The sequence below is a fragment of the Netta rufina genome (assembly GCF_964035555.1).
Source record: "Netta rufina genome assembly, chromosome: 13".
Classification (NCBI taxonomy): Eukaryota; Metazoa; Chordata; class Aves; order Anseriformes; family Anatidae; genus Netta; species Netta rufina.
The window spans coordinates 17,681,371-17,693,538 of record NC_140136.1 but is presented as its reverse complement, the minus strand read 5'-3'; the positions used below and the strand labels follow the sequence as shown (position 1 = coordinate 17,693,538).

The 12,168-nt window shown below is 37.6% G+C and overlaps 1 protein-coding gene across 1 annotated transcript in view; it reads left to right on the top strand.

Moving 5' to 3' along the window:
- Positions 1-11,694, top strand: part of ADCY7 (adenylate cyclase 7) — a gene marked incomplete at its 5' end in the record, with an annotated part of 30,272 nt that extends 18,578 nt beyond the window's left edge. The window contains 11 exons of the mRNA XM_084294899.1: positions 1,363-1,500; positions 2,703-2,789; positions 3,358-3,396; positions 4,736-4,902; positions 7,190-7,271; positions 7,848-8,003; positions 8,705-8,851; positions 9,271-9,378; positions 10,465-10,579; positions 11,223-11,347; positions 11,460-11,694. Coding sequence (XP_084151025.1) covers positions 1,363-1,500; positions 2,703-2,789; positions 3,358-3,396; positions 4,736-4,902; positions 7,190-7,271; positions 7,848-8,003; positions 8,705-8,851; positions 9,271-9,378; positions 10,465-10,579; positions 11,223-11,347; positions 11,460-11,606 — 1,311 coding nt within the window. The 3' untranslated portion in view covers positions 11,607-11,694. The remainder of the gene's footprint in view (positions 1-1,362; positions 1,501-2,702; positions 2,790-3,357; positions 3,397-4,735; positions 4,903-7,189; positions 7,272-7,847; positions 8,004-8,704; positions 8,852-9,270; positions 9,379-10,464; positions 10,580-11,222; positions 11,348-11,459) is intronic.
- Between the last annotated feature and the right edge of the window lie 474 nt (positions 11,695-12,168).

The window sequence follows — 12,168 nt, the reverse complement described above, 5'->3', positions numbered from 1 at the left end:
CTTGTGTGATGGGGTTGCTTTTATGTTTGTGTTTGTTTGTTTCCCGTGTTTATCCTTAATAGTAATTTTGGTTGTAAATCCTGAGGTTTCCATACTGGAAACAAGATTAAATTCTCAAGGAGTTTGAATGCAAGGTTAGTTTTCATAATCATTTGTAAAGCCCTGTGAAAGCTACAAACATATGAATAATTCATTGACAACGATTTCATAGCTGTTAGAATTCGAAATTCACCATAATTCACCATTACATCAATTTTTCATTGCATCATTAAATGTCTGCAATTGCTGTTTAAAAATACATAAAACACCCTGTAGTGACAGAGTTCAACTGTGCAAAATGAAATAAACTCCATCTCTTCTCCAAGAACTGTCTGGAGGCTCGGGGTTGGAGAGGGAAGGAATTTTAGAGTGTTCCTTACACTCATCAAATCTTTGTTGTGCTAGAGCAAGGGTGGGAGAGCACTTTGAAGTTCTGTTGAGATCATCCCACCATCATCTTGTTGCAAACTAATGAGGGTGGTCTTCCAGGAAATCTGTCACAGAAAGGTGGTCTCTTACAGAGCCAGGTTCAAATTGCGTAAAAGGGAAAGGTAAAAACAGTGCACTCTCTACATATGTAAAATTTTATTATTAATTTAAAAATAGTTAGGTAACATGCACGGCATTTACATAGTAGTTTTTATTTATATGGATTTTATATGTGTGTATGTCTATATAGAGATGTGCGTGTATCTGTATCCATGTATAGTTTCTACGTATGTAAAACACACGGAGAAAAAAAAAGAAAATTCCAAGATGACAACTGCATCAGGCTTGAGTTTTACACTGGCAGTCTTTGAGTATAGCGTCCTTGAACAATGTTTGCAGTCTTCTAAAAGCATATGCTTTACCAAATATATTTTCTCTGAAGCAATAAATGAAGGCTATTAGGATGGCAAGGGAACTGTCTTTGGTTTTGATGTAGTCATCTGAAACTTTAGTTCTAGTGAAGTATTATATAGCTGAATACAAAATACAGCGCAGGCTGTCACTATGTTTTTATTAATATTTATTTAGCACTTTCAATCAGATCATAGTTTGCTATTTTTATAGTAGACATTCAAAAAAATGTTATCGCCCAATGATAACATTGATAAGTTTTGAAATCAGAAGTCATTATCTCAATTTCCAAGTCTGGAATTTAAGGCATGAGGCATTAAATCTGAATTACTAGATTCAGAGCTCTAAATTTGGATCCTAACAATGAGCCTTGACTCTTTTGCATAGACAAAAGTATTTTTAAATTTATAAATATTTCTTCACACGTACCAAAATGTTGGTCATGTCATTAAAACTATATTTTTATTTTATTTTATTTTACAGAAGCACTGCTCAGAAAGGTGGCTTTTTCTGCGCCATCTTTGTGCTATCTCAGAAAAGGTGGAAACAATGCCTTTACTTAGGCTTCCTTTAGCAGTCATCACTATAGGTGCCTTGCTGATTATAGGTATCTTCAACTTGGTAAGTAATCACATTACCTTCATTCTGTGAACATATTGTAACTTCGAGCAATGTTCTTTATTCTTTTTATCAATTACTTTGCTTTTTGCTTTTTTTCTGATGTCCAGTTTCCACCTGAGTTGATTTACACGTGGGTAATGCACAATGTCATTAAAATTAACAATAAAAAATATTTTGAATATTGTAAAAATGTAAAATAATTCAAAGCAAAAAAAGACTAGTTTGTAGAACCAGAAGTTCTTGCAATAGACTTGAGATCTATGTTTCTGTCACCTCTTCTTGCTTTCAAGATGGCATTTATAATTACCGTTGATTATGACTATCATCACTAAGACGGTCTTCAAGTATTTTATGTGGGTTTAAATGTTTGGCTGATGTAGGTTAAGTGGTTTACTCTGTTATGCTCACTACCTAGGAACAATATAGGTGGTGGAGGGGAGGTGTATAGCTCAGCTCTCTTTTAAAACCAAAGACATTGTGGCTAGACTAAGAAGCAAGCAGAATCCATCTTTTAAATTTAGTTTGAGTATTTTGCTGCACCTGGGGAACACACATGAAAAAATACCCTTTGGAGTTATGTTATGCTCAAGACCATGTCATTTGTGTTTTTGTGTTTTGTTTTAAACAAGCTTTATGTGACATCATGTTAACAGTTAAACCTGTCTGATAGCTAGCTAGCAAAGGTGATGTTCTTCCTATCCTGTGTTCTGTCTGCCATTCTCCTGATTCCATGGGGAGTTTATTCTGAAAGCTGTATTGTAGCTTTTGTAAGGTGGTTTTTCTGCTGGCTTGGGTCCTTGAATTAACTCACAGTGGTGTCATTTAAACACCACCAGAGACAGCCCAAAAGAAAACAGGAACAGCAGCTGTGAAACTGGTGGGGGAGACAGTAGGATAATGTCTGTGCCAGTTAGCTCTTAGATTAGATTAGCTGTAATGCGAAACTTCACCCCCAAATAGAAAAGTAAGTAAATACTTGGCAATTCTAACCTTCTCGTTACCTTGCGTGTGAATGTATAGTTAATTGAAGCTATATGGGATATGGAGTTCTAACACTTAAGTTGCAGTAGCACTGAAAGAGAGCCAAATCAGGACTCACTGTATAACAAGCAGCAAAAAATCTTAAAATGAATGACTACCTGCTAACCAGTTTGTATGTTGTTTTGTCTTTTTTTTTTTTTTTTTTCTTGCTAACAAATCAGACTACTGGAAAAAACAGTACTGCAAACTTTACTAGATCAAATTACGTGAATGGCACCATCTATGTGAGTAATGTCTTCATTCCTAAGATAAAATGAAATGAGGCTTGGATAGTGTGTAGAATATAGATGGATGGCAGTGTTTTGCTATCTTTTCCTGCTTTTATTAAAACAGAATTCTTAAACCATTGAACACAAAGGTCACTACTCTCGCAAGGCAGTTCTAGCAATATTTTCTGTTATTACCCATGACTTTACTGTGCATCTTCTACGGATTTTCAAAAGTCTCATACTACAGGTAAAGCCAAAGTTGGCTTCCTTTGGTTACTCAACACTTTTGAGAGGTGTTCCCTGGCATTTGTGTTAGGGATAGTTAGGTGCAGCACTCGTTAACTGCACAAAAGGATTATTCCTACTGATGTAGTATTTTAGCTCTTTAGCTTCAGAATGGCTTTCTATTTTGAGATTGTTCAAATCTTTGTGATGCTCCTTTGTCACCTGGTCACCCCTTCAGGTGATGAGCATTTTATTGAACAATGCATAGTAGGTCATGTGAGGACCCTTTTAATCGAAGTCCTTGTGACAGAAAAGTCATACATAATGTAATGCAAATTGTACTCATCTAGTAATTTTCTATTCTTGCAAGCCTGAAAATCAGTCTTTTGGAAACACAACTGAATACTTCGCTGAGAAAACTGTAAGTAGTGAATATGTTTTATTTTAAAACTCAGATATTTGAATACTATATATATTCTCGATAACTGGCAGGTTCTGTTGCTGTATAAAACAGCTTTTTAGGCATCTGGCAGCATCACAGTTCTAAAGGAAATTGAGATGTTTCTGCTGTTGTTGCAGTGATGAAGGAAGCATGACTTTTGATGTTTTAAACAACAACAACAACAAAAAAAGGCAAAATTAAAAGTAGGTCTAGAACTTTGAGGAAAAGCAGCAGAACAGGGTGATGATTGTTTGTGAAATGAGAACTGAATTTGCAGTTATCCCAGTAAAGTACTGTGGCAGAATGAAAAGGCTTAAATGGCAAACAGACTTGTGCTCTCAGAGGGTTGGCTGTGGGGTTGAAACTGTGTGCTTGTTATCTTTTGAAAGTTATACTCAAAGCCATTAGGATGACAAAGTTGGTACAATGCATTGCTATAGGTGGTCTGATTCTGAGTTGTTCAAAAAATTTTTCTAGCTTCATTTTCTTCATCAGAAATTTTTGCTTAGTCTAAAAATCTCCCAGATATGCGGTAGGTCTGTCAGTGCTGTTATGGGTGAAAAGCTGCTATAATGTGATCCTATGTGCATAAAGATAAATAAACTCTTGAGGAACAGAAGCAGAGGTAATTTCTGAATTGTCTGTAGACTGAAGTAAGCCACATCTGTACCTGTGGCAGCGGAGAGCAATCCTGTCTCTGCAATGAATTCTGTAGCAACTGATGTTCTGAAAGTTCCCAGCTGCTCGCTGAATGTGGAAGCCAGGCTTGCACTGTGATTTCCTTATGAATTTTTTCATGCCTTCCATTGGATAATGGCTCTAGCTTGATAATGCATCAAAGTTCTCATGCAGAAGTTGTGCCTAAGGTTGGAGAGCTGCTCACAGCCTTACATGTTACAAGCTGGGGAGATGGGAATATGCTATCAGCTTAAGGTTACAAAGGGAGCACTATTAAAAAGAGGACCAGAATTCAGGAGTTTGTGCTTCAGAGCCAGTTCACTGGAATATAAAGTAAGTTAGTCCTGACCTTGAAATAAGTAATTGCTTAAATTACTAGTCTTCAGAAAATAAATTCTCAACACTCATACCACTCATATTAATGTAATTCTTCTTGTTTAAATGTTCATCTTTAACAAATTAAAAACTAGTAGCTATAGAAAGCGTTAAATTCTGCGTTTAGTACAGTTAAAAATAAAGGATTAAGTGGTTATAATTTCTTTTTATGATGGTCATGAACTTAAAGCATTTGCTATGGCTTGAATGTTGCACGTGCATAAAGTGTGAATAACACAACTGCATTTAAAATCTTCTTTTACAGTATTATGCATATTGCTGCATTTTGGGGTTCATTGCTTGCTCGGTATTTCTTCAAATGAGCTTCGAACTCAAGGTTCTCCTCCTGTCTATTGCTGTGACTGTATACCTCTTCATTTTCAATACCCTTCCAGAGCCTTGGAACTTGAGTCTATCCGTCAACCGTACCAGGTGCAGTATAAAGTTTCTTATGAACAATAATATTCTATTTAAGGTGTTGGATCTTTGTACGCATTCTAGAATATTGAAATACCATAATGGCATGAATCAGACATTATAAACCTTTTTGTAAAGTTAATGACTCAGAAATCTCATTAGACCGTATCACCATTTGTACTTGTTTATTCACTTGGAAAGGAAAGAGAGTGGAGGTGTGGGGTTTGTTTGTTTGTTTGTTTCCCTGAACAATTCTACCATGTGGCTTTTAAGATATCTGGAAAATTAGCTTGTGTTAAAGACTGGAGGGAAAGAAGGGGTAGAATATTAGTCTTGTAGTAGGGTAGATTTTCTTGTAAGATGCGAAGTGAAGCCTTGATAAATCTGATTCCTAAGCTGCGTTTGCCGGATGTGCCCAACAGGATAGTGAACTCTTCATTTGCTTACATGATAATTTGAACAGTAACAGCAACTTATCTGATCTAATTGAAGAAACTACAATAATACTAAAATCACATGTGGAAAGCTTTTACTCTTCATTTGCAAGTCTGTTTCCTATATTCTTAGCATATTCTCATAGTTGAAGATTAGGATTATTTTATTTTGCAGAGGCTAGCTGTGAGTTCTCAGTGCTTAAAAAAGCCTAAATGAGCTCTTAATTTTGCCTTGAAATCCCAGATTGTTCATATCACAAGAATTTACTTTGATACATTAGTGAAAACGAATAATGTGTTAAGAGACTGATTTTACTATGAAATGTGAATGATCTCTCAGAGTTCTGTGGAATTCTGTACAGGTGTGATTTAATGGTTACATTTGCTTTAGAAATTCAGGTTTTTATTTATTATCAGCTTCCCTTCCACAAACAAGTGTGGTGGTTCCGCTCGAGTGGGCAGCAAAGCTCCACCACAGCCGCTCTCTCACTCCCCCTCCTCAAAGAGGAATGGGGAGAAAATATGTGAAAAGGGCTCAAGGGTTGAGATAAGGACGAGAAAATCACGCAATAATTATTGTAACGGGCAAAACAGACTCAGCATAAGAAGATAGTAAGATTTATTGCTCATTACTAACAAGCTAGAGAAGTGAGAAACAAAGGAAAGAGACCAAAAGCACCTTCCCCCCCATCCACCCTCTTCCACCTCCTCCCCCCGAGTGGCGCAGGGGAACAGGGGAATGGGGGTTATGGTCAGTCTACAGCACTTCTTCTCTGCCACTCCTTCTCGGTCACTCTCGTCCCCTGTGCTGTGGGGTCCCACCCATGGGATGCCGTCCTTGCTGAACTGATCTGGCATGGGCTTCCCACAGGCAGAAGCTCTTCAGGAACTGCTCCAGATATAGGTCCGTACCATGAGGTCCATCTCTCAGGAGCAAACTGCTCCAACCTGGCTCCCCCACGGGCAGCAGCTCCTGCCAGGTCACCTGCTCTTGTGTGGACTCCTCTCCACGGGCTACAGGTCCGGCCCAGAATCTGCTCCGGCAGGGGTCTTCCATAGGCGGCAGCCTCCATCGGTGCAGGGCCACCTGCTCCACCGTGGTCTCCTCCACGGGCTGCAGCGTGGAACCCTGCTCCACCGTGGTACTCCATGGGCTGCAGGGGGAAATTCTGCTTCACCATGGTCCTCACCACAGGCCGCAGGGGACTTCTGCTCCGAAACCTGGAGCACCTCTCCCCCTCCTCCTTCACTGACCTTGGTCCCTGCAAGGCTGTTCCTCACTCCTCTCACTCTCCCAGCTGCTGTGTGGCGCAGCGTTTTTTTTCCCTGTCTTAAATATGCTCTCACAGAGGCACAAAACAACATCGCTTATTGGCTCGGCTCTGGTCAACAGTGGGGCCCTTACCAAACATGGGGCAACTTCTAGATCCTTCTCACAGAAGCCACCCTTATGGCCCTCTTCTACCAAAACCTTGCCATGTAAACCCACTACAATAAGAAAGTTTGTTTTCCTATTTCAAGGTTCTGTTTACTATGTTTTTTTTTTTTTTTTTTTTTTTTTTTTTTTTGTAGGACAGTGTGGGGAGGGAACATCTCATTACAATAGCTACTTAACAGGGTTTCAGCACCATTTTGTCATTGTGTCAGACACAGTTCATGTACTGAACTGAATGATTATCTTTCTTCACTATCAGGGTAATCAGGTAACCAGGCAGCTATTGGCACGAATGAATTGGTAATATATATATGCACAAAGACATCCTCTTCTGCTATGCTTTCTGCTCCCCATCCCACTCTCAAACCAACCCTTAGTCGTGTGGATTTTCTTAAAGGATACAGATGATTTTGTATTGTTTTCTTGTTTTCAGGCTTTTCATTGAAGAGCCGAGGATAATGGTTAATATATATCTGGTTCTGTTTTATGTAACCCTAATACTACTTGCAAAACAGGTATGTATATAAAAAGCAATAGGTTAATTCTCTTACTTGCAGCAAGTTGATTTAAATACAATGCAAACATGTCATTTATTGAAATTGTGCGCTAAATTAATGTATATAGTTTTATCTTTTTTTCTCTTGTACTTGTGGACTGTAGATAATGCCAAAAAAATTTACTGTGAAAGGGCAGGAACGTTTTTATTTTTTCAATAGTATGTATATTACAGAAGTCAGAACTTTTTAGAAATTCCTGCAATTTGGATCCATTGTGATTATTTATCCTAAATGTAGTAATTCAATTCAAAACCATCACTGTATTATTACTGTGATTATTATTGTTGTTGTTATTGTTTTATTAAAATACCGTTGTTGTACATACATCTGATGCTACCTTAATGGCATTCATTTGTAGTGACTGCTTCATATTTTTCTGATTTCCGTTTTTGAGGCACACAGTTCATAACTGTTTAAGTTCAAAATGTCTTGAAGAAATCTTACGGCTACTATGCTTTTGAAATAATTTAACTCATTATATATTTAAGTGAGATGTTATATGGATTTAAGTTAGGGTATTGGATTCATTTGCAGATTGATTATTACTGTCGACTGGATTGTCTGTGGAAGAATAAGTTTAAAAAAGAACATGAACAGTTTGAAACGATGGAGAATGTTAACAGGCTTTTGCTGGAAAATGTACTTCCAGCACATGTCGCTGCATATTTCATTGGGGAAAAACGAAATGAGGTATGTTTAGTCTCTAACACATGAATGACAGTAAATTGGACCAGTGTGACACAGAACATCAGGCCAACAAGCACACAGAACACTGCAATATTTTGCATCTTGTTTGTATCCCAAGAACTTTGTAAACCTAATCTGCTATCTAGACAGGCTCAGAAAGCACAAACTTCTGGTGTCAGTTTCTGAAATTTGTTTTTCAGAACTGATTGTTCAGCTTTGGGGCAGAGTGAATTTGGCAAATATTTAATGATTTACTGCATTCAAAAGACCATAATTCACTGGAGAAGATAGACCTTCTTTCTAAAGAAGTTAGTTGACCAACAGATAGTATCTCTGTGGTAACAACCCTGTGAGAAAAGTTCATTGATAGTGATTTTTAAAAGACATTTTTGATTCTGCCAGCATGTTATCAGAATAAATATTTTGCTGATTTCAAAGCTATGGTAAGTGGGAGAAAACAGGCACTGTCCAGAACAGATAAGAATCTTTGAGATATGTAGATATCTCAGCAGTTTTTCCTTAGGCACATCAACTTTGTTAATGTTTCTGATAAAATTGGACAAACCAACTGTAAAGATCTGTAGCTGGCTTCCAAAGAAAATTGTGATTTGATTACTGTTTGCAAACAATAATCATAATTTTGAGTGCCTGTGGTGTAAGTCAGCTGCAGACAATATCTAACTATACTGTTTGTTTTCCTGTAGGACTGGTACCATCAATCTTATGACTGTGTCTGTGTCATGTTTGCATCAGTGCCAGATTTTAAGGTGTTCTATACTGAATGTGATGTCAATAAAGAGGGTCTGGAATGCTTGCGGCTGTTAAATGAAATCATTGCTGATTTTGATGAGGTAATTAAGCTTCTGGCTAAAATGGACCGGATTATGGTTTTGCTGCAAAATGTTTCAATAGATCTGTTAGCCGTGGAAAGAGAAAAAAAAAAAAGAAAGGCTTTTATGCTTAACTAATATTTTGAGTTCAGCCTTGAAATCTTCGAAATAAAATATATTCGATCTGATGGGATCATCTAATTCGTTAGTAGTATGGCTTCAAAGTTGTGAATTTCAGTAGTTGTTTCATTTCTCTTACGAGCTATTAGAGCAAAAAGATTAAATGAACACTTCGTGCTCTCTTATCTAACATTCATGTGATTGATAGTGTTCCTACAGATGTCCAGTGTTTATTGCAGGCAGCATAGGATTTCCAGTTAAATCACACACAGAAATATTCTATTAAAGTCTCTGTCTCTATTTTCCTTACCTTCAAACAGCTCTTGCTAAAACCTAAATTTAGTGGTGTTGAAAAAATAAAAACCATTGGAAGCACTTATATGGCAGCAGCTGGCCTCAGTGTTACACCAGGCCAAGAGAACAACCAGGTATGTGTTTTTTTGTTTTTTTTTTTCTGAAATCTACCGTCAGTGCTGTATGTGTTTCGTGAAGCTGTGTGTGTGCATGTATGTTTCAAAGTAGCAGAATGAAGTGTGATGGAAAAAGGAAGTAAATCACCAAGATAACTTTCTGAAATGTGGATGATCACAAAACTGTTTTGTCTCATTGAATTCACAGTTTCTAAGCAAGAGTCAAGACTGCATACTTCTTACATCTTTTATCTCTGATTACAGTAGCTTAGCATTTCTAGATGCATAACAGAATAGCTCTGGAGATAAGGAAAAATGGCTGCCAGAGAAAAAGCCATCTTATAATTTGACAGGAAGCTTTAGATAGCTGAGAACTGGCACAAAAAGAGAAGCCTCAAATATCTCATTAGATCTGAATCTGAAACATTCTGTAACCCAAAAGAATTAAGACCAGTTTCTGTACTCAGGCTAGCAGGATTGTATGTGACATTAGGATGCATGCAGGTGCTCTTCCTATATGTTATATAGCATATACGTTAAATATGGAACTCTAAATATGGAATTATAAAATACTGGGAGGGTGTCTAGAGGATGGGGCTGGATTCTTTTCAGTGGTGCCCGGCGACAAGACAAGAGGCAGTGGACACAAACCAAAACACAGGAAATTCTGGCTGAATATGAGAAACCTTTACTCCTTTACTGTAAGGGTGACAGAGCACTGGAACAGGTTGCCCAGAGTGATGGTGGAGTCTCTGTCTTTGGAGATAGTCAAAACCTGCCTGGATGCCATCCTGTGCAATGCACACTGCATGACCCTGCTTGGCTGGGGGGTTGGACCAGATGATCTCCAGAGGTACCTTCCAACCTCGGCCATTCTGTGATTCTGTGCAATTCTGTGAATTCAGTAGGAGAGACATAAATTCATTATGACTAGCCATGCCAGTTGAATTTAATCCATTTTAAATATTTGTTGAACTGTGCAATTTCATTGTGTAGCCTTATCCTTATATACTTTATTCGTGAACAGTACTGGTTTTGAATATAAACCAGTCTAATATGATCATCTGTGTTGTTATTTGATCATTAACACGTTGCAAATGGTAGGATAAGGAGAGACAGCATGCACACATTGGGATTATGGTGGAATATGGAATTGCCCTGATGAGTAAACTGGATGGAATCAACCGACATTCCTTTAACAATTTCCGCTTACGTATTGGTAAGTTCAGTTTGTGAAGAACATGAACTCTGCAGCTCCTTGGAAATTAAAAATGAGGCAGGATGACTTAAGTAAATGGAGTTCTGTGGAGCCCTGCTTAAAACTGAATACAGTAATTTTATTATTATTGGATGATGAATAGCTGAAGGTAGTGTTGTCTTGTCTCACTTTTTAAATATGCCAAACTTATAGAAATGTCAGGGATGGGCTTTTCTAATCACTGAAAGGAGCAATAGGAAGACAGCAGCTGGATGAGTTTGGAGAAAATTACAGGTATGGGTGAAGAGGGAGGTAGTCTGTAATTATTAACTGTCAGCTAAAGACAGTATTGTCATTATAGAAATAAATATTTCTATATATTTAAAGTAGAAACGTTTTGCTTTGGCATAAACTCTGCCCTAGCTCATTTTGGACTTCCATTATATAATGAATGAGTGACCTCCCATCTCATGAAGTTCAGTACTATTTTTATAGAACAGTGATAATACTGCCAGAAAAGTGTAGCAGGGTTAGTGTTTTTTTTTTTTTTTTTTTTTTTTTTTTTAAATTTATTTCCCTGAAGGTCACAATTTATAGCTAATAATGAAGGTAGGTAACACATAACTACCTACTTTAGTAATGACTCCTGCTTTTATTTATACAGGAATAAATCATGGCCCTGTGATTGCTGGTGTAATTGGTGCTCGGAAACCACAGTATGATATTTGGGGCAACACTGTTAACGTTGCTAGCAGAATGGAGAGTACGGGGGAACTTGGGAAAATCCAGGTAAACGTGAGCCTTGGAATGTCTAAGAAATTATTTCTAATTGTTTGTTTATTTATTTATTTGAATAATAAGTAGAATTTCACAGGAGTTTTCTAATTCTTTTCACACAAAGGTCACAGAAGAAACAAGTAGAATACTACAGGAGCTGGGATATTCATGTGAATGTAGGGGACTCATTAATGTCAAAGGCAAGGGAGAACTGAGGACCTACTTTGTTTGCACTGAGACAGCCAAATTCCAAGGTATTGGACTAAACTGAGGCTATGACAAAGTTAATCAAAGTAGACTTAGAACTGCCTCCCTTCTGTGAAGACTTAAAATTTCCCTCCTTATGTAAAGGAGATTATTCAAAACTATATATACTTTCATACGTCTTCTACTTCAAAAGATCAGAGAATGTTGTTATGTTTGTTGTTGTTTTTTGAAAGAAGTTCTGAGAAGTTTGTAGAAGACATGGAACCACCAGTTTGAAAAAGACTACGTTTTCCCGAAGTTATTTGAGAATTTACCTGGAATTTGCATGAAGCATTTTCGGTTAGTTCCTGTCCTTCCCTGCACTGTGAGTGTCTAACAGCTCCAGTAACCACCTGTGTGGATGCACTGTAGAACTCTTTACCGCCTTAAAACATTCCACTGCTTCATTCTTTGTCACACCTGCACACAGTATTGCATTTGTCACAGACATACTGAGATGATACTCTGGGCACCGCATACCCTGCTTTTAATGCTAAACAAACTTCATGGCAGAAGACAGTTGAATAACAGAAAGAGAAATGCAAGTAAACTCCAATATATCATATGATAATTGTGCTGAGCTCCTT